This window comes from Bos javanicus, chromosome 4, assembly GCF_032452875.1.
Source record: "Bos javanicus breed banteng chromosome 4, ARS-OSU_banteng_1.0, whole genome shotgun sequence".
NCBI lineage: Eukaryota > Metazoa > Chordata > Mammalia > Artiodactyla > Bovidae > Bos > Bos javanicus.
Genome location: NC_083871.1, coordinates 67,410,583 through 67,434,021, shown reverse-complemented (window position 1 = coordinate 67,434,021; position 23,439 = coordinate 67,410,583). Strand labels below are relative to the sequence as shown.

Sequence of the window (23,439 nt, the reverse complement as noted above, 5' to 3'; positions counted from 1 at the left end):
GTCACTATATCTGGGCAAATTCATTCCAAGTTCTCATTTGTTAACTCATTGACAGAATTCAGTTCATTCCAAAGGAATTTAGGTGCTCAGTTCTGGCAAAAGAAAAATCAAGGATAACTCAGGTAATTTAGTCTGAAGCTAGATTGTAGAACTTTGCTAGTCAATGAAGGCGTCCACATTGATTGTCATCTGCTCTGGAGAAGATGGGAAGTACAGTGATTAAAGGTGTGCATGCTGAGTCCTAAGCCACTTACTAGATCTGTGACCTCAAGCTAGTTGTTTAGGGACTCTCTGAAAAATAAGTGTGCTCACTTCCCTCACAGGGTTGTTTGGAGGCTTAAATGAGAAAATACATGAAACCCTAAGGACAGCTCCTGGCAAAGAGTTGTTGTTCATTCATTCAGTCGTGTCTGAACTCCAAACAATCCTGGCAAAGAGTAGCCGTTCAATGAGGGTTAGCCTGTTACCACAATGTTCCAAGTCCCATTGTTTTTCATATGTATTATTTCATCTAATCTTTGGAACAGCCTTATTAAAATAGTATATTTTTATAACTCTAGTTTTATTGAAAATCGAGAGAAATGAGATGCAAAGAAGTTTAATAACCCACTCAGGGTCACACAGCAATTGAATTGACAGCAGGGCTCTGTGTTCATAATCTCTGTCTCATTCTGCAAACATTTAATGAGTACAGGCACCCTTTGCTCTCAGAACAATCACTCTCCGCATATTTGCTATAATGACTCACAAAAGCTTTTGGCCAAAATCAGTCTCCCAGTTAAAAAGCTGCTATCACAAGTTCTCCTATGTGGGACAGCTTCTTAAACTTCTACGTGTACATGACTCCCCTTCAAAATGCACATTCTGCATTTCTCACGGGCTCCAAGGCGATGCCAATGCTGCTGCTCCGCAGGTCATACTTTGAGCAGCAGGGAAGCTAGATGATGGAAGAGGGGCTCCTTCAGACCTCAGAGCCCTCCTGATTGGCCTTCTGTTTAAACATGCATACTAAGTCGCTTCAGTCGTGTCCAACCCCTGGCAACCCTATGGACTGTAGCCTGCCAGGCTTCTCTGTCCATGGGGGTTCTCCAGATAAGAATCCTGGAGTTGGTTGCCATGTGTTCCTCCAGGGAATCTTCCCTACCCAAGGATTGAACCCATGTCTCCTGCAGCATCTGTAGGCAGATTCTTTACCGCTGAGCCACAGGGGAAGCCCCCTTGTTTAAACATACTGAACATTATATTCATAACTCTCCCCACTTCTCCCCTGAAGGTTTAGTTCCTCAGTATTTGTTTAGGCCAGGTACCTTGGGGCACTACCAACTCAGGTCTAATTTAGATAGTATCTTTCAAATCTGCAGTAGTATCTCATTGTTTACGATAGAACATGTTCAGTGTAGAAGGATAGTAAAATTCCTGTTCCATTCAACCGTGGACTGCACACAAACATACCTAGTCATTATTTTATGAAGTGTTAAACAATTTTATAGTTAGTGTTTAGATATTTCATATTATGCAGAAATTCTTAAATTGTTATATATTTAAAGCATTTTAGTAATGTCTGGGACATGGATATTTTTGGATGTTTTACAAATGAATTATTATTTTTTCCATTTAAAACAGTAGGATATAGACTTTTGTTATTTGAAACCCTAGTGACCAACACATTTTTAGAAATGGATTAGGTTCAGATAACAAGAAGTGCCTGCATTCACTCTGTGCCAGACATCGGGTGAAATTCTAGGAATACAATGGTGACGAAGACAAAAATAGCTGCTTAAAAAAACACAGAATAGTTAGAGAAGAAACAAGCAAGTTAAGATTTAAAATATGGTAGGATGTCAAGTTTTTCAGCAGAGATAGGTAGAAGGAGCTTTAAGAGCATGGAAAATAACGGACCTGCCTCTTTCTTTGGTACACAGGAGGCTCTTTCTGGATACCAATGATAGCTAATACCCATTGTATATCTAGGTACTCCAGGCACTGTTGCAAGCATGATGCATGTATTTACTCATTTAATTATTAAAACAACTTAATGAAGCAGATACTTTTGTTGCCATCTCCATTTTAAAGATGAGGAAACTGAGGTACAGAGAAGTTAGTAACCTGCTTATGGACACACTGATACGGCCTTAAAGCCAGGCAGTCTGAGTCTAGAGCCTGCCCTTCCAAGCATCTTGTGATCCACCTTTATTTTATTAAAATGAAGTTCAGGATCTTAAAGGAAGAATATACCAAAAAATGATGGATGTGTTAGGGGTGCATTTATAGAACTGTAAATGATTTGCTTTGATTGGAGCCTGTGATGGTCATGGGCTGATGAGGCCATGAGGTGGGAAGCTATGACAGTTGCGCCGGCTTCACACGTAGAGGAGCATATGCATGGATCCTGTGGGCTGGGCTGGACAGGACTAAAACCGTCTTCAATAGTCACAGTGCTGGCACTAATTATGTATGAGCTATGATACACAGTTATGAAATAGTTTACCATATATTACATGAGTGTTGTCACTTTCCAATCAGTCATCTTGGGAAGCTGTGCTTTTATTCCCCCAGCTTCACATTGCTCATAGTGTCCTGGGAATGCTTTTCTAAAGTACCTTTAGAACAAGTCATAGGGCACATCTTATTACTAGAAAACCATGCTTCATTTTTGTCTCAAATGGATTTCCTCGTTGGGTCACTCACCCTATTTACTAAATTTAGCTCTGAATAACTTTTGCCTGTTTGTTATAATAACATCTACTCTCAAATCCATTCTCAAAAAACAAATGTATGTTTCTATTTACCAGTGATTCTGAAACTTCAGTATATGCTTAAATATCATCGAGGGGGACTTCATTAAATAGCACATCAAAGCCCCACCTTCAGTATTTCTGAATCAGTTCTTCTTAAAAAGGGATCGGGAATCTGCAACCTTTAACATGCATCCTAAAATTTCTGTTTTGAATGACCAGACCACACTTGGAAAGATGAAGCTGTTAGGATATTCAAGAGAAAGGGTAACAATTATTAAGGCCAGTTCCAGAAAAGGAATTCCAAATGTGTTCTGATCAACAGTGATGTCAGTGGCAAATACTGCCCTCCTAGGGGGACTATTACCCAGCTGTTGTTGTTTAGTCGGTAAGTCACGTCCAGCTCTTTACAACCGTGGACTTCAGCACACAAGACTCCTCTCTCCTCCACTGTCCCCTGGAATTTGCTCAAATTCATGTCCATTGAGTGGGTGATGCTATGCAACCATTCATCTTCTGAATCCCCTTCTCCTTCTGCCCTCAATCTTCCCAGCATCAGATCTTTTCCAATGAGTTGGCTCTTTACATCAGGTGGCCAAAGTATTGGAGCTTCAGCTTCAGCATCAGTCCTTCCAATGAATATTCAGGGTTTATTTCCTTTAGAATTGACTGGTTTAATCTTCTTGCTGTCCAAGGGACTCTCAAGAGTCTTCTCCAGCATCAATTCTTTGGCATTCAGCCATCGTTATGGTCCTACTCTCACATCCGTAGATGACTACTGGAAAAACCATAGCTTTGACTAGACAGATTTTTGTCAGCAAGGAGATGTCTCTGCTTTTTAATACACTGTCTAGGTTTGTCATAGCTTTCCTTCCAAGGAGCAAGTGTCTTTTAATTTCATGGCTGCAGTCACCATCTGCGGTGATTTTGGAGCCCAAGAAAATGAAATCTGTCACTTCTTCTACTTTTCCCCCTGCTATTTGCTGTGAAGATGGGACCAGATGCCATGATCTTAGTTTTTTGAATGTTGAGTTTTAAGCTAGCTTTTACATCTCCTCTTTCACCCTCATCAAGACGCTCTTTAGCTCCTCTTCACTTTCTGCCATTGAAGTGGTATCATACATATCTGAAGTTGTTGATATTTCTCCCAGCAATCTTGATTCCAGCTTATGATTCACCCAGAGTGGTATTTCATATAATGTACTCTGCATAGAAGTTAAATAAGCAGGGTGACAATATATAGCCTTGTCATAGTCCTTTTCCAGCTGTGAACCAGTCCATTGGTCCATGCCCAGTTCTAACTGTTGCTTCTTGACCTGCATTATACAGGTTTCTCAAGAGACAGGGAAGGTGGTCTGGTTCTCCCATCTCTTTAAGAATTTTTAAGTTTGCTGTGATCCACAGAGTCAAAAAAGTTGACTTTTTCACAGAGTGAAAAAGTTGGCTTAAAACACAACATTCAGAAAACGAAGATCATGGCATCTGGTCCCATCACTTCATGGGAAATAGATGGGAAAACAGTGGAAACAGTGTCAGACTTTATTTTTGGGGGCTCCAAAATCATTGCAGATGGTGACTGCAGCCATGAAATTAAAAGACGCTTACTCCTTGGAAGGAAAGTTATGACCAACCTAGATAGCATATTGAAAAGCAGAGACATTACTTTGCCAACAAAGGTCCATCTAGTCAAGGCTATGGTTTTTCCAGTGGTCATGTATGGATGTGAGAGTTGATCTGTGAAGAAAGCTGAGTGCTGAAGAACTGATGCTTTTGAACTGTGGTGTTGGAGAAGACTCTAAGAGTCCCCTTGGACTGCAGGGAGATCCAACCAGTCCATTCTGAAGGAGATCAGCCCTGGGATTTCTTTGGAAGGAATGATGCTAAAGCTGAAACTCCAGTACTCTGGCCAGCTCATGCGAAGAGTTGACTCATTGGAAAAGACTCTGACGCTGGGAGGGTTTGGGGGCAGGAGGAGGAGGGGACAACAGAGGATGAGATGACTGGATGGCATCACTGACTCAATGGACATGAGTCTCAGTGAACCCCGGGAGTTGGTGATGGACAGGGAGGCCTGGCGTGCTGCGATTTGTGGGGTCACAAAGAGTCGGACACGACTGAGCGACTGAACTAAACTGAACTGACAGAGTCAAAGGCTTTAATCTAGGCAATTAAGTAAAAGTATATGTTTTTTTGGAACTCCTTTACTTTCTCCATGATCTAACAAATGTTGGCAATTTGATTTCAGGTTGCTCTGCCTTTTCTGAACCCAGCTTGTACATCTGGAATTTCTCAGTTCATATGCTACTGAAGGTTAGCTTGAAGGATTTTGAGCATAACCTTGCTAGTATGTGAACTGAACACAATTGTATAGTAGTTTGAACATTCTTTGGCATTTCCCTCTGAGATTGGAATAAAAACTGACCTTTTCCAGTCTTGTAACCATGCTAAGTTTTCCAAATTTGCCAACATATTGAGCGCAGCACTTTAACAGCATCATGAAATTATGAAATAATTTAGGATTGAAAAAGCTCAGCTGGAATTCTGTAACCTCCATTAGCTTTGTTCATAGTAATGCTTCCTAAGCCCCAGTTGACTTCACACTCCAGGATATCTGGCTCTAGGTGAGTGACCACACCATCATGGTTATCCAGGTCATTAAGACCTTTTTTGTATAGTTCTTCTGTGCATTCTTGCCACCTCATCTTAATATCTTCTGCTTCTGTTAGGTCCTTGCCATTCTGTCCTTTTTCTCACTCGTCCTTGCCAGAAATGTTCCCTTGATATCTCCAGTTTTCTTGAAGAGATATCTGGTCTTTCCCATTCTGTTGTTTTCCTCTATGTCTTTGCATTGTTCATTTAAGAAAGGGAGGGAGGTGGAAGCGGGGTACAGGATGGAGGGGACAAATGTATGCCTATGGCCAATTCATGTTGATGTATGGCAAAACCATCACAATATTGTAAAATAATTATCTCCCAATTAAAATAAATAAATTTTAAAAAAGAAGGCCTTCTTATCTCTCTGAAACTCATCTCTCTGAAACTCTGCCTTCAGTTGGGTATATTATTCCCTTTCTCCCTTGCCTTTTGCTTCTCTTCTTTCACAGATATTTGTAAAGCCTCCTCAGATAACCACTTTGACTTCTTGCATTATTTTTTCCTTCGGGATGGTTTTGGTCACTGCTTCCTGCACAGTGTTACAGACTCCATCCACAGTTCTTCAGGAACTCTGTCTACCAGATATAATCCCTCGAATCTGTTTGTCATTTCCACTGTATAATCAGAAGGGATTTGATTTAGGTCATACCTGAATGATCTAGTGGTTCTCCATACTTTCTTTAAGTCTGAATTTTGCAATAAGGAGCTTATGATCTGAGCCATAGTCAGCTCCAGGTCTTTTTTTACTGATTGTATAGAGCTTCTCCATCTTTGGCTACAAAAAACATAATCAATCTGATTTCAGTATTGACTATCTGGTGATGTCCATGTGTAGAGTCGTCTCTTGTGTTGTTGGAACAGGGTGTTTGCTATGACCAGTGCATTCTCTTGACAAAACTCTGTTAGCCTTTGCCTTGCTTCATTTTGTACTCCAAGGCCAAACTTGCCTATTACTCCAAGTATCTCTTAACTGCCTACTTTTGCGTTCCAGTCCCCTATGATAAAAATGATATCTTTTTTGGTGTGAGTTCTAGAAGAGGATGTAGGTCTTTATAGAACCAGTCAACTTCAGCTTCTTCAGCATCAGTGGTTGGGGCATAGACTTGGATTATTGTGATGTTGAATGATTTACCTTGGAAATGAACCGAGATCATTCTGTCATTTTACAGATTGCACTCAAGTACTGCATTTCAGACTCTTTTGTTGACTATGATGGCTACTCCATTTCTTCTAAGGGATTCTTGCCCACAGTAGTAGATATAATGGTCATCTGAATTAAATTTGCTCATTCACATGGATTTTGGGCTTCCCTAATAGCTCAGTTGGTAAAGAATCCACCTGCAATGTAGGAGACCTGGGTTTGATCCCTGGGTTGGGAAGATCCCCTGGAAAAGGGAAAGGCTACCCACTCCAGTATTCTGGCCTGGAGAATTCCACTGATGGTATAGTCCATGGGGTTGCAAAGAGTCGGACACAACTGAGCGACTTTCACTTCACATCGATCTTAGTTCACTGATTCCTAAGGTGTCGATATTCAATTTTGCCGTCTCCTGCTTGTCTATGTCCAATTTACCTTAATCCATGGACCTAACATGCCAGGTTCCTATGCAATATTGTTCTTTACAGCATCAGACTTTACTTTCACCACCAGACATATTCACAACTTTCTGCATTGGTCCAGCCTCTTCATTCTTTCTGGAGCTATTTGTAATTATCCTCTGCTATTCCCCAGTAGCATATTGGACACCTTCCAACCTGGGGGGCTCATCTTCCAGTGTCATATCTTTTTGCTTTCATACTATTCATGGGGTTCTCCTGGAAAGAATACTGGAGGGTTTTGCCATTTCTTCCTCCAGTGGACCATGTTTTGTCAGAACTCTTCATCATGACCTGTCTGTCTTGTGTGGCCCTGTACAGCATAGCTCATAGTTTCTTGAGTTACACAAGCACTTTCGCCAGGATAAGGCTGTGATCCATGAAGGGGAATCTCCTGTAGATGGTTCTTATTTAGAGAATGATGTTCAGTTATACTTATTTAAAAAAATCACCCACCATTTTGCACAGTCACCCCACATAACCGAAGTCACTTGTGTCTTGGGGAGTACCCATTTCGGGTGTGTGTTTGCTCAATGGTTGGCTTAGTATCCTCCTTTTGCAAAGAGTGGTGCTCCTTTCAGAACCAGGTGGATCATGAAAGGATCCAGCATTGGAAGATGGAGCAAAATACCCACAAATTATTACTTTTTTCCTAAAAAGGTTGGACTTCTTTCACTTCTGAAACTGGATCACTAAACCCCAAGAGCCAGTCACGCTCACAGTGACCAGCTTCACCAGTGTGATGGGCTGTCCAGCTTTAGCCATTGTCCTGGCGGGCGACTTCCCTTCATGTTGGGATATGTTGTGTTTTTGTCCCTTCCTGAGTCCATGTGACTACCTAAATTAGCCCTCCGTTTTTCTCAAGTTGCCTAATTTTAACGACGTAATTCTCAATGAAAATGGAGGAATTTCAGAGCTGTTTTACTTATTATTTATCAATTGTCCTTTGTCTCATTCACTGAAGAGAATCTCATACACCTGGAAATTGAAATTCTTTAATAAAACAAATCTGTGTTTCACAGGTACCTAATGATCCCATCAATATTTAATATGAAGCAGTGCCTGGGGCAGAGTAAGGCTCCTTTAAGGCAGTACTCGGTCACAAGGAAGACGTTACTGTAGTCAGATCCCTTGTCCCTCAGAGCCCTGTTGTCAGCTGACTGTGCTTTGTCAGGGTCTGAGTATCCAAAATGATCCATCTTAAAAAAATTTGGATATTCTATGATTTTTCTGGCATCATGTAACTTAAATTTAGCTCTTGACAGCTCAAAAGCTCAGTGAGAGGTGGAGAGACAGAATGTTTAGATTCCTGTGAGAAAAAGTTTAGGAAAAGGAAGAGGTGATTGTTATAGCTTTTTATCCCAGTCATTATTTCTCTCTTTAACACTAACAAGGACAGCTATATTTTCTTTACGAGCTACAGAGACAACACCAGGAAGAGAGATTGAATCAGATCACTATCAAAACAGCTAGGACAGTGGGAGCCGTGATTGGATGTCTGTCCACATCCTCTGTCTTCACTCTCTCTTACTTCCACCTTTCCTCTCCCCCATGTGTGGCTTTGCCAGATTTAGAAGGAAAAAAAAAAAAAAGAAATGAAAACAGGATGTCTAGATAAATTTGAATTTCAGACAAATGAAGAATAGTATTTTAGTACACATTTTGTGTGATATTGGGTGCCTATTCCATGACGGTATTCCACGTGGAGTCTCTCCCACATGATTCAGTGCTCTTGTTTTATTTTCTTGCAGTTTTCATGTGCAGATTTGTTCTTCAATTGGGTCAAAAGGTCCTTCAGGCAGGATCTTATCTGGTGTTTCTCAAGGCACCCTAGATATTGACTTCCCTATTTGGGGGACTATGTTAGATTTTTCAAAAGTTACCTTCTACTGCAAGTACAGAACACCCCTGAGCTCTTTATATATTTCCTCTCATATCTCTGAGGTCATCACTTCATGAACAATGACCAGGCTGAGCACAGAGCTCTGAGCATAAGTGTGCTGTGTATTTTTATGAGTGATAGATGAACTGAAAGCTATTTGTTGTCTGAAGAGGCAATTAAATTAACTTACCTGCATGCCAGGAGTTAGTAGTAAGCTCTATCTGCCATGCTATCCATCTGGGAAGTTAGGTTAATTACTCTTCCCTTTTGGAAAGATAAGAGGATGGAGGAAGGGAATGAGGTTGGGAGCTATACCTAGTTTTGTAAACGTATGTCCTAAGAGTAGGAAAGAACTGAGAAAGCTAATGTTGTTGCTAAGTCGCTTCAGTCATGTCCAACTCTGTGCGACCCCATAGACCGCAGCCCACCAGGCTCCACTGTCCCTGGGATTCTCCAGGCAAGAACACTGGAGTGGGTTGCCATTTCCTTCTCCAATGCATGAAAGTGAAAAGTGAAATGGAAGTCGCTCAGTCATGCCTGACTCTTAGCGACCCTGTGGACTGCAGCCCACCAGGCTCCTCCATCCATGGGATTTTCCAGGCAAGAATACTGGAGTGGGGTGCCATTGCCTTCTCCAGAGAAAGCTAATAGAATGATGTAAATGACAAAATGTGCAACTCACATTCAAAAGCTTCCTAGTATGTAGAGTCATGGTACACATCAGATAACAAGGTGCCTTTTTACATACTTTGTGCTTCGATTAATGCTATTATTTAGATCATCCTTTGTAAGTGACACCTAGCAGGCTTCAAGCCTTAAAGATTAAGAGTGATGAATGCCCTCTCTTGGTTCAGTGCGTTTCAAGTGTAAAATGCACAGAAGAGTGAACACATATTTAGACATGTCTAGATGATTAGTTTTATGCCAGCTAGGCTTGCCCAAGGCAGGCTTGTCAAGATGGTCCCCTTGGCTCCCCCTTTTGAAACTTCCTCTAGTGCATAGCTCCCTACTGCCCATTTCAGTTTAGTTCAGTCACTCAGTCATTTCCGACTCTTTGTGACCTCATGGACTGCAGCATGCCAGGCCCCCCTGTCCATCACCAACTCCCAGAGTTTACCCAAACTCATGTCCATTGAGTCGGTGATGCCATCCAATCATCTCATCCTCTGTTGTTCCCTTCTCCTCCCACCTTCAATCTTTCCCAGCATCAAGGTCTTTTCAAATGAGCCAGCTCTTCGCATCAGGTCCCCTGCATCATTTGAAGGGTAGAGGTAAGCTAGGAAACTGCCTTCAGATACCACCACTCTGTCCTGCTGAGAAAACTGCCCATTTGACTATATACAGAAATGACTGTAAATGAAATAGCCGCCCAGCTCATATTCTACTTTAGCAAATAAACATGAACTTGCTGTTTATAAGCATCAATGAAAATCTATAACTTCTTGTAGCTCTACATATCCTCAGTGTCCCTGGAATCAGACTAGGAAGAATAAAAGCGGAACATGGGAATTCATGTTAATTTCTCACCAACTCCAACGTCTTTAACCTAAGAAAACAAAGTTCATACAAAAGTAGATTATCACATATATGTGGTAGAAATCCAGTGTGATTACCCCAAGGCTCAAGATATGATTGAAAAATCTTTTCTGGAATTTTATGCTTTTCAGTCAACTCATAAATCTTATCCTCCAAAGTTTATACCTCTGATGTCAAATGAATTTTAGCCCATTAGCCATTTGTTGAAAAAATGTTAGGATGTAGGTTTTATCTGTAAAGAGACCAAATTAAGCTTATTTTTTTAATCCTGGTGTACACCCCATTTTTATTACAACCAAATATTGAAACAATTAGAGGAAGATTGAAATAAATATTTATGTTTTATTCATGCTAGAAGTACTTATTCTCTCCTTCAGGATGAAGCCTTGTAATACTGTTATCAATTCCTTAATATTAAAATAAGCCTCATTTTATTTCCTTTGAAAATTTTTTTATTGGATGTTTGAGTTTGGGTGGGAATGAGCCTAATGATTAGAGAAATATGGCAATTCTAGATCATTTTTACTCAAGAAAGTTGAGTGTGTTGGTTAACTCCAGAATGTCTTAGGTCTCTGATTTGGGGAATAAAAACTGTAATAAAATTATTTCCAGGACTCTAGCTCTGTTTATTTGAATAGTAGTTTTATCTATCTGATTTGAATTCAAATGCATTATTAATACTTTTCTTCTTTTTTAATATAGGTGGAAAACAGACCAAAATATTATGGAAGAGAGTATGTATTCTGCTATTCATTGTTTTAATAACATAATAAGTAGTAATTTTCATATGTCATTTAAATATTAAATATTAAAAATTTTCCAATATATAGTCTTCATCAAATATCCATTGTGCAAGAGTTTAATAATAAGGATAAATGCAATCAGATCCTTTTGTATTGAATTTTTCTTATAATATTCAGGTGTTTGGCTTTCACAAATGTGGGAGGATCACTATCTCCTGCTACATTCAGTTCTTTTCACAAAAGCAGCCACTGAGTGCCTGGAAGTATTTGAAACATAAGGCAGCATTTTCCATAGTTGTGGCTCTCTTAGTCTTTCGTCTCACTTTCTACCTCAATACCATATAAACAGCTCGAGTCAGAGACTGTAAACTCAGGCCGAATTCCTGGCTTTCACGCACCTCAGTAAGTGCAACACTCAGGAAAGTCGTCCCATTTCCTTGCAGTCTCATAAAACCGAAATGATGATTTCTCTTGATGTGGATCTATTAGCCAAATTACCTTAATACCATAATTATGATTTCCCCCATTTTCCTCTTAATTTCATCTCTTGTTTTACTTTCTGAGAAACCTACTGCAAAGCAAATATGCATTACCATAAAAACAACCAGCAGGCTGGGGCTGTGGCCTGGTGCACAGCTCACAGCAGACAGAACTGCCCAGCACAGAGTCAGGGTAGATACATAGTTCACTCTTCTTCCCACGTCCAACCTGGAGGCATTCAGAGGCAAAATCTCTTTCAAGTCCACCGACCAAACTCAAACCTCCTTCCTCTATTCCCTTACCCATCAGAGCTTCACTCTTGTGATTAATGATGCTATTATTTGTCCCAGTTCAGCAGCTACTTCCTAATTGCCATGGCTGTATTTCTGAACCTTCCTACTGGGCCTTGAAAATGCAGCTAGGGGTTCTGGAGTACCTGCCTGGACCATTGGCCTCCTCTCTTCCACCCCACATCCCTAACAGTCAACCTCGATATAAGATGACATTTTTTTCTTCAGTATACTGTTTTGGATTTTACTCCAGAACAACACCAAAAATAAAGAATTAAAAAAGAAAATGAAAATCTAATATATACTTCTAAAATAGAACACTTGTACATGAATTCCAAAAGGAACTCTATTCGTTGTCTTTTCCTTTTTCGCATAAAACTTTTATTGAATAACCTCCTAGTTCTCATCCTCAAACCCCCATCCACATAAACTGTGTAGTGAGAGGAGACCAAAGAAACCACAAAAAAGGAACGTTTGCTATTAGAGGGAAGTTAGCTTAAAAACTTCAGATTCTGTGTTTCCCTTTCTTTTTAAAAAATAAAAGGTTTTTTAAATTCCATTCAAAATATAAGATATGCTCTCTTCAGGAAACATTTGTGCATATTTTTTTCTTAGAAAGAATCACAATAAAGTGTGGACAATGGGTGTCATTAGTGAAAAGGGAATTTGTATTTTTCTACTGTTTATATTTTTATTTCTTTTGTGCCTTTTAATTTTCCCACTGTGGATAGGTATTACTTCGGTTTTTAAAAAGTTAAACGATACCTAATTAACTGGGGAAAATTAAAGCACAGGGATCGAACCCAAGTCTCCCACATTGCAGGCAGATTCTTTACCAGCTGAGCTACAAGGGAAGCCCAAGAATACTGGAGTGAGTAGCCTATCCCTTCTTCAGTGGATCTTCCTGACCCAGGAATTGACCTAGGATCTCCTGCATAGCAGGCAGACTCTTTACCAACTGCACTATCAGGGAAGCCCGTATAGGAATTGACAATGTGGAAAATACCATAACCTGCCATTAGAGAGAAGTATTGTTAACTTTTTTCCCTTCACCTCTTTCTTTCCAGTCTTTGTGCAGGCTTTCTTTTTGAAAAGTTGGGATCATAATATATATATATATTATGTCCTATATATATATAGGACACTTTTAAATCTATCCCTAAAGGGGATGCTGAGCTGCATGCTGAGTCTTCAGGTGCACAAAATTGTTACTTCTTTCAAACAATTGAATTTATCTTAGTTTTTGACACTTGGCATCTGCTGCTGGCCATCCCTGAAAGTTTAAACAAAGAGAGTTTAAACAAAGCTGCTTCCCGGTTAGCCGCCTGTTGAGGATGCTCCTCCTCTCGTGGTTTTCGCCCTTCTCCACCCAGAGAGTGGTCTGGGCCTGGGGTGTCCGGTTTCTCTGCCCTCCTCTGTGTGTGTCTCTTCCTGCCGTGGTCATCCCCACAACCCTCCTGCCCATCCGGTTGTATCCTGGACATCCCAGCCTAAACGTCTTCTGCACCAGCTTCTGCCCTTTCTGACTCTGATGTGGGAAGCTTTCCAGTGCCCTCTACTCTTCTACCCTCCCCAAGTCTGTCTGTCTGTCTCTCTTTCTGTCTCTCTGTCTCTCTCTCACTGGCCTGGTAACTGCAGGCTGCCCTCAGGTCCCTGCTCAGACCATCTGTCCAGTCTTCTCCAGCCCCAGCTCTTGCTACAAACTAGGTCTCCAGTCTATGGGCATACCACCCTAAACGCGCCCAAGCTCGTCGTCAAAGGAGGCTTCTCCACCTCCCAAATCAGACCCACTGAGCCTGGGCTCTGGCCAGATTTCTCCCAATTTCCCTCCCAAATAACTGGGGACACTGGTCTCCTTTTGGGCAGTTTTGGGCAGGAGGATTACTCTTATGTCACACAGTACGTTTATCCTCACCCCAGAAATGCACTGCTCCAAGACCTCCATGTGTGGGCTTTCAAGATTTAAAACCAAAATTTGAGAAGCCACAGCCCCTCTTTTTCCCAAGCTATCACTGCCCTAGACTTTTGAGAGTTGATTTGAGAACTCAAAGCCAGAACATTGGGACCTCGCTCCCCTAAGACTAAAGCTTCAGCTTGTAAGATCTAGCTGTACAGAATAGAAGGGAATTAGGACATAAAAATTGTGATACATGAACTTCCCTGGTGGCTCAGTGGTAAAGAATCTGCCTGCAATGCAGGAAGCACAGGAGACTCAGGTTTGATCCCTGAGTTGGGAAGATCTCCTGGAAGAGGGCATGGCAACCCATTCCAGTATTCTTGCCTGGAGAATCCCATGGACAGAGGAGCCTGGCAGGCTATAATCCATAGGGTCACAAAGAGTTGGACACGACTGAAGCAACTTAGCAAGCACCCATTGTGATAGGTATATTTTTTTTCCAAAAAATTATCCTGGTACATGTGTCCTGTAAATAATCTTTGCATTCCTGGGGAAAAACTTGTGTAGCCATTTCCCTCCCTTCCCTCTCCCTTCCAGGAAGGTAAAAGAGGATTATTTGTCCAGAAATTTTTTTCTCTAATTTATTCTTCCAAATTCTCTAAGATTGGGGAATCCTAGAAAGAGAGTGTTGTTCCCTTTCCCAAGAGCCCAGGGCCCCTTGGTACCGACCTAACCCTGCAACCCAGCTCCCACCTTCCTCTGTAACACAGAATGATCAAATCTCTGAAAACAGCATTGAGCAGCTGTTATTGTTTGAGGGTGACAGAGAGCCAGCTGGTTGACTGTCCCTAACTGCTGTCCTGTTCTCTTCTCCCCTGGCATCACCATACGCTCTCTAGGGCTCAGACATCCCTTCCAGAGTGAGGCAGTCTCTGGCTAAGCCTGAAATCCTACTGCATTTTCTACATGCATGTGTAGAATAGCAAGGGAAATAGCAAGGGAAAAAATAAACATTATCTTTTAAAACAGAAAAATAGGTACATTCTCCACACACATCCCTAAGCGATTGCTCTCAAAATTTAAAGAAGTGGAAGACTGTTCATGACTGCTGGCTATTCTTTCCAGCGAATGAGCCTCTTAAATGAACAGCACCCCACACCTGAAGTAAGCAGGGTGATAATCAGTATGTGTTCATCTGCAATCAGGATAATACATAGTGAGCGGAGAGCTAAATTGGTAAATGCTCTTTTGTTATTCCCTGCGGTTAAAAGAGGAGTTGTAACCTGGCTTTTGGTTCTGACTTTAATTTTCAGCTTGTGAGCAAAGACAATAGCAGAAAGCCAGGTGGACTTGGCCTTCTTCCTTTTGTTTTGCGTGTTATCTGTTTGGGTGCATGCTGGGAGGTGGGTCCAAGCCCATCTGGAACTATACATTAGTATAGTTCCTTCTTCATTAAGGTGAGGAGCCGTAAATTCCAGGTGGTCCCACCATGTTTTTTAACCAGCTCTTTGTGGTCCGTACTTGGTGTATGGTCTGTTCAGAACAAAGATGCTCTTGTCTCTTCTCAGATTCCACGGTATCATATCCCGAGAGAAGGCAGATGAGCTTCTTGGAGGCGTAGAGGGTGCCTACATTCTTCGAGAAAGCCAGCGCCAGCCAGGATGCTACACGTTAGCACTAAGGTAAACACGATTATCCAGTTGCAACTGCTTTGCAAGGATTTACTTATTTTTCCCTTTTTTTTTATTGTGGTAAAATATACATAACATCCAGGGCTTTCATGGTGGCTCAGCTGATAAAGAATCCTCCTGCAATACAGGAGACCCTGGTTCGATTCCTGTGTCGGGAAGATCCCCTGGAAAAGGGATAGGCTACCCACTCCAGTATTCTTGGACTTCCCTGGTGGCTCAGATGGTAAAGAATCCACCCACAATGCGGGAGACCTGGGTTCCATCCCTGAGTTGGGAAGATCCCCAGGAGGAGGACATGACAACCCTCTCCAGTATTCTTGCCTGGAGAATCCCAGTGGACCAGAGGAGCCTGGCAGGGTATGGTCCATGGAGTTGCAAAGAATTGGACATGACTGAATGACTAAGCACAAGCACATACATAACATGCAATGTATCATTTTAATTATCTATAAGTGTGCAATTCGTGGCATTAAGTATATTCTCAATGTTGTGCAGCCATCTCCACTATCATCTCCCAGAACTTTTTCTTCATCCCAAATAAAAACTCCATTAATCAGTTGTTCCCCATTTCCCCCTAATTATTTTTTTTTTTTATTTTCATGTCATTTACAAAGTGCCCAGCAGCATATTACAGGCTTACATGTGTCCTGGGTCACAGATGTTATCGGCTGATGGACTCCAAGGCTCTGTTTATGCATGCACAATATTCTTGGGAGAATTATCTGCAAATTTAGTGCTTCTAGAGCTGCTTCTGCCTGAAACATCAAGCCAGTGAATTAAGACATACCTCTGCCTCCTTTTTCTGCACAAATTGTGTGCTCAGTTGTGTCTGATTCTTTGCAACCCCATGGACTGTAGCCCGCCAGGCTCCTCTGTCCATGGGATTTTCCAAACAAGCATACTGGAAAGGGTTGTTATCTCCTCCTCCAGGGGATATCTTCCTGACTCAGGGATCGAACCTGCGTCTTTCTGCATTAGCAGGCTTCTTTACCCACTGAGCCATATAGAAAGCTTGCCTCCCTTCAATTCAATTCAGTTCAGTTGCTCAGTTGTGTCTAACTCTTTGCGACCCCATGAATCGCAGCACACCAGGCCTCCCTGTCCATCACCAACTCCCGAAGTTCACTCAAACTCACGTCCATCGAGTCGGTGATGCTATCCAGCCATCTCATCCTCTGTCGTCCCCTTTTCCTCCTGCCCCCTGTTCCTCCCAGCATCAGGGTCTTTTCCAATGAGTCAGCTCTTCGCATGAGGTGGCTAAAATATTGGAGTTTCAGCTTTAGCATCGGTCCTTCCAATGAACACCCAGAATGGATCTCCTTTAGGATGGACTGGTTGGATCTCCTTGCAGTCCAAGGGACTCTCAAGAGTCTTCTCCAACATCACCGTTCAAAAGCATCAATTATTCAGCACTCAGCTTTCTTCACAGTCCAACTCTCACATCCATACATGACCACTGGAAAAACCAGAGCCTTGACTAGACGGACCTTTGTTGGCAAAGTAATGTCTCTGCTTTTCAATATGCTATCTAGGTCATAACTTTCCTTCCAAGGAGTAAGCGTCTTTTAATTTCATGGCTGCAATCACCATCTGCAGTGATTTTGGAGCCCCCCAAAATAAAGTCTGACACTGTTTCCACTGTTTCCCCATCTATTTCCCATGAAGTGATTCAGTTCAGTTCAGTCACTCAGTCATGTCTGACTCTTTGCAACCCCATGAATCACAGCACACCAGGCCTCCCTGTCCATCACCAACTTCCGGAGTTCACTCAAACTCACGTCCATCGAGTCGGTGGTGCCATCCAGCCATCTCACCTTCTGTCATCCCCTTCTTCTCCTGCCCCCAATTCCTCCCAGCATCAGGGTCTTTTTCAATGAGTCAACTCTTCGCATGAGGTGGCCAAAGTATTGGAGTTTCAGCTTTAGCATCAGTCCTTCCAGTGAATATTCAGGACTGATTTCCTTTAGGATGGACTGGTTGGACCTCCTTGCAGTCCAAGGACTCTCAAGAGTCTTCTCCAACACCACAGTTCAAAAGCATCAATTCTTCAGTGCTCAGCTTTCTTTCTAGTCCAACTCTCACATCCATACATGACTATGGAAAAACCATACCCTTGACTAGACAGACCTTTGTTGGCAAAGTAATGTCTCTGCTTTTCAATATGCTATCTAGGTTGGTCATAACTTTCCTTCCAAGGAGTAAGTGTCTTTTAATTTCATGGCTGCAGTCACCATCTGCAGTGATTTTGGAGCCCCCAAAAAAGTCTGACACTGTTTCCACTGTTTCCACTGTTTCCCCATCTATTTCCCATGAAGTGATGAGACCAGATGCCATGATCTTCATTTTCTGAATGTTGAGCTTTAAGCCAACTTTTTCACTCTCCACTTTCATCAAGAGGCTTTTTAGTTCCTCTTCACTTTCTGCCATAAGGATGGTGTCATCTGCATATCTGAGGTTATTGATATTTCTCCCAGCAATCTTGATTCCAGCTTGTGCAGCCCTTATCAAAAGTCTTCACCTCACATTGTGGGTGTGTGCCTGAACAAACATGCATTTGGTCCACTGGGTTCTCTCTGGAATCATATTGACCCATAGACCTCCCACTAGCGGTCATGACACTTCATGCTAGCAAGCCATCAGAACAGAGCTCTCATAAGCACTTTACCATGAAATCACAGTATTAAAAATCATAGCACCCCAAAGGCATTGCCTTTACTGCACTTTCCTAACCTGCATCAAATATTTTATATCCTTCGATCCTCATGACAAATCCTGCAAGGTTTGAGGAAAGTTTTCAATTTCAAAATCGGATAATCTTCCAAAAGTTCATCTGTGAACTCTTTGGAATTAGGAAGCACTGTCTCTGTGGGAAAAAATGGTGTCAATGAAACACTTCCCAGGTCAACCCACAAAGATGTGTTCAACCCACCATCTCGGTGTTGTGATTGTAGAACGATGCTTTCCCAGCTGCACTTGGAGATGTCATATCTTCAGTGATGTCATCATGAGGAAGCACTTCAAGAATAGCAAGTGCTCTAGGGATGCAAAGTTTTTTCTCAGCTTACCAGCATCCCCTGCAGCAGAAGCTGACAGTCCCAGTGGGGAACCCGGAAGGGCCTGTGAGCTGTAGGACCAAGACCAAGAGGGGACAATCAGCACTAAAAGGAGAGAATCCTAATGATTAAGTCTCTGTGATGCTGTCACTGATCCTCAAGCAAGTCATGCTGCACAGCTCCCCTGTTCCCCTTCCGCTGGACCAACTGGGGTGGAAGGCATGGGTGCTCTACTGATGATGGTCAAAGATATAATAATAAAAGGACCCAAGGCCAGTGCTTATAACTTCCCCTGCAGAGATAATTGCCTGGTAGAGGGGAGGGAGTGGAGGGGCATGGCTGGCTTCCAGTAAGAAATTTTTAACATATTTGTGAATCAGGCAGTACCCCATCTCTTCAAGTCTCAATTCCCTCAGCTGTCAAGCAAGAATAATAATTGCACGTGTCTTGAAGGGTCTCCATGATAACCTAATGGGGGGAAATCAGGTCAGGCCCTTAGCCCAGTGTCTGGCATTCAGTACAGATCCCAGAAGTGTTAGCTGACACTGTCACCCACTGACCTGGTTTCTAAAACTCTTGTGATCTCTCCTTCCTTATGGGCAGGTTTGGAAATCAGACCTTAAACTACAGGCTCTTCTATGATGGAAAACACTTTGTGGGCGAGAAGAGGTTTGAATCAATTCATGATTTGGTCACAGATGGCTTGATAACACTGTACATAGAAACAAAAGCTTCAGAATACATTTCCAAAATGACAACAAACCCCATCTATGAACACATTGGATATGCCACTCTACTCAGAGAAAAAGTATCCAGAAGGCTAAGCAGGTCTAAAAACGAATCAAGAAAAGCCAGCGTCACAAATGAAGAGCACACACCTGTCGAAAAGGTAAGCCACGCGTGGGACGAAAACAGTCTCTCTGTTTCTAATCTATGCTGAAAACCCAGATGCTTAATTCAATACGTGATTTGCCAGACTGTTGCAGGAGACCAACACACTCCCATCCAAAAAACCTTAGAAATTTTGTGCTAAAAGAGACCTTGGAAATCTGATTTCAGTTCAACTCCCTCATTTTCCAGATGAGGACAGTGAGGTCAAAAATGTCCGATGATTTGCCAGAACTCCTAAGTCAGAGCCAGGACTTCCACTAATAATTGTGAGTTTATTTGAAGTTTGAAAGAAAAAGAAATCCTTTAAAAAAATTAGTGTTTTATGATGAAAATGGTCACTTGTATTTTTAATTGCCATTTGCAGTGTCACTGGCTCCATCTCCAGTTCTACCCAGCGGGCCAAATACATAGTATTTGTATTTGCTTCTCTTAGGACTTGATGCCCATGTGTGATGCACAGGTCAGTGATCCCTCTTGAAGGTGGTCTTACCTAGATAACAGATTTTATTGACAAATATGGGAGCATTAGCCGTGATGATGGCTATATCTCTAGGAGACTTGGAAAGATACAGTCATCATCACGGCTGATGCCCCCGTCTCTGGCTCTGTCTCTGGGAGGCTTGTCCATTGCCTCCCAGAGGAGGAGTTGTTGGGCCTCGTCGAGGATGAGACCCTCCCAAATGGGTGATGCTCAAGCTGGTGGCACTGTGGCAGGATGTGGTGAGGAGGGTCTGATTTTCCTCTCCAGTAAGTTGCTGTTTATGTGAAAGACGCCGCCGCAGTTTGCTAGCAGATTTTTTGGATGTGTCCCTTCAGGAACCATCTGCTTTGACTGGTCCTATCTGTTTTCCACTGAAACAAAGTGACAGCCAGCCATGCCAGTCAGCCCCCCTGAGCCTGTGCCTAGCTTCTCAGGCGAGCCTGGACTGGGGCAGATAGAAATGAGCAGAGTTGAGCACGGCTCCTTCTGGTGTTTGCTAATCCTTAATTAAACCGGAACAGCCCCCCTCCTCCCCTTGTTGTCCAGTGTGAGCAAAAAGCAGAGGAACCTCAGGTTGACTGACCGGGCTTCAGCTTTGGCGACGGGGATGCACAGAAAGCACCCAGGGCAGGAGGAGAGCAGAGGATGGCAGGCGGGCCTGCTGGCAGACAGGGCGTGATCCTAATTGATTTGCTAATTGAGCTTTAGAGCCTAGGAGAACCTGCCTCAGAATCACGTCAGTTGAGCAGCTGGCCCATGAAAAAATCATTTGCCATTTTCATTTTATAACTCCAGAGTCTCCAAAGCACCTGTTTATTTTTTGGCGAATAATTGATTTGGGAAATGATAGGGTTCCTGATTGTTTACCTTTCAACAAAAGAGAGAGGACTTGTGTCCCAGCTTTCTGGGAGTTTGTTCCTGTCTAAGCAAAAGCCGTTCCTTAGTCTGTTTGCAAAAATCTGTTCAGAAAGTAATTTAGAATAGAAAATCCAGAAGCCGACTTTCCCGGCCATGACAAATCAGAAGATGAATTGTAAAATAAATCTCTGAAGTGGTGTTTATGTTTCTGAATTGGAGAGAAATGCCACCCAAAAGGCAATCTGTTACAACTGCAGACAACACATTAGAACATTTCCAGGAGAAGAAGTGAATAGGAAGTGACTCTGGTGTATTTGGGATGAGAGTTTAGATCACGGGTATTGGAATTGATATTCGTAGATTTTTGTCGTCCCCCAAGAGGAAAGTTGGGTCACTAGGAACTGATATTTCTAGATGGTAGTCCCATAAGGAAGCTTACATGAAAAAATATATCCTTTCTTGTAGGGCATTTTGTATATATTTATTAAAATTAAATTTTAGAGAAAATCATCAGATTAACAATTACTTTGAGTGAGCCGCCCAGTACACTTTTACCTTTTTCAGGAAAAGGTAGATAAAGAAAGCATTGAAGGAGGAAGTCCAGACTCAAGTGAAAGGTTTGATGGATGGGCAACGGTGGCGCCGATTTCTTGGACGTTAATGGTGCAGTGGTTGACTTTCCTGGAGGATGCTCCCAGCACTGGGTCTGGTCATTTGCTGGGGGTCACTCATTTTGTTAGTGGATTGTGAAGTAACTTCGTACGACTCCATCTGTTTCTTTCTGACCTTATTGACAAGTGGAATTATTAAAAGTCTCAGTCTTGCCAGAAATCCTATTTCCCTTAAGGGCAGGTCAGTGGACTGTTGCCATGGCGGCAGTGACTCAAAAAGAGGTGGCAGAAACTTGAATGGATTGACTGAGAAATGCCCGGGGCACCTGTCTGCTTCAGTAATGGCATGTCTTGAGGGTTTTAATGAGTGAAATGAGTAGGCTTCCTAATATTTCTTAAATTCAGACAGCCCAGCATTTCATTTTCCAGAGTACTTAAACTTCATCTGCCCACATATTTTATTGATCATTTCCTAATGAATCCAGAGATACGTGTAAATCCTAGAATATTAACAATGTTAATTGGCAAAAAGATATTACCTACCCTATCAGATTTGAGTGGTTTCCAGATTTACCTCCTGTCAAGGTGGTTAGCAGTGAACTTGATTTTAATAACTGGAGACGAGGCAGGGAGAGGAGAGGGTGCAAGTGAAAAAACAAAAAAACACTGTGGTGGTTAGCCGACAGGGATCTGTTTCCCTTCTGATTCTTTAATTGATTTTTAAAACATTACTATATGTAAGTGCCACCATTTGGTGCATTTAATTAAAACGGTCATGCCCGGTATCATTTCTTTTATGAAATTAATTTCAGAAATTATTCCATAGATTGCTTGTTTACTGATCTCTGGAAACTGTGCTGTAAACAATGTAAGAGTAGCAACAGGATTCAACATCAGTTTAGACTTTTGCAGTTGGTAAACAGATTTCACGCATGTGAAATAATTTTCCACTTTATTTTCAGAGCAGCTTTGCCAGGTACATAGGGCAGGAATGATTATCCCCATTTTATTGAAAAAGCCACAATGGCAGGACAAGGAATCAAACCCAGACTTCCTAACTCCAAGTTCAAAGCTTCTTAAATCTATGGAGCAGCTGGACCTCATTCTGTTCTTATTGCCTTAAGCAAAGACCTTTGCTTTTGACCATCCTGAGTCAATTGATGGTAAGAATCTCTTAATATTTACATGTGTTTTTGAAAATACACTGCTATTACTAGCTCTAATAAGTAAATTGTCTTGTAAAGAATTTTATTATTAGTGAAAGTTGCTCAGTCATGTCTGACTCTTTGAAACCCCATGGACTATATAGTCCATGAAATTCTCCAGGCCAGAATTCTGGAGTGGGTAGCCTTTCCCTTCTCCAAGGGATCTTCCCAATCCAGGTCTCCCACATTGCAGGCAGATTCTTTACCAGCTGAGCTACAAGGGAAGCCTTGTAAAGGATACCTGACTGAATCAAATATATGTGACAACCATATTTCCAATGAAAAGTGAAAGTAAAATTGTTAGTCACTCAGTCATGTCTGACCCCATGGACTGTAACCCACCAGGCTCCACTGTCCATGTAATTCTCTAGGCAAGAATACTGGAATAGGTAGCCATTCCCTTCTCCAGGGCATCTTCCTGACCCAGGGATCGAACCCGAGTCTCCCTCATTACAGGCAGATTCTTTACCATCTGAGCCACCAGGGAAACCCCAATATTTTCAGTAACACATGTTTATTAAGTAAAGTTACTTGCTGAGTTAAATTGTATTTATGCTTTACTGGAGAAAAATCATTTGTACTCTTGGTGTAATACAAGCACACTATAGAATATAGTTTACCAGTTAATCATTTCCCTAATTTTTATAATAGCAAATGTCAGAAAATGATCTAAATGCTCATCAGTTGGGGATTACTTAGAATGAATTATGGTACACCCATATACAGGACAGAGAGGGCAATGGCACCCCACTCCTGTACTCTTGTCTGGAAAATCCCATGGACGGAGGAGCCTGGTAGGCTGCAGTCCACGGGGTCGCAAAGAGTCGGACACGAC

General features: G+C 42.0%; 1 protein-coding gene across 1 annotated transcript in view; it reads left to right on the top strand.

Moving 5' to 3' along the window:
* The window catches only part of CHN2 (chimerin 2), a 341,634-nt gene that overhangs the window by 196,863 nt on the left and 121,332 nt on the right, over nt 1-23,439 (top strand). The window contains exons 4-6 of the mRNA XM_061414246.1: nt 11,107-11,138; nt 15,383-15,496; nt 19,162-19,447. Of these exons, the coding sequence (XP_061270230.1) occupies nt 11,107-11,138; nt 15,383-15,496; nt 19,162-19,447 (432 nt within the window). The remainder of the gene's footprint in view (nt 1-11,106; nt 11,139-15,382; nt 15,497-19,161; nt 19,448-23,439) is intronic.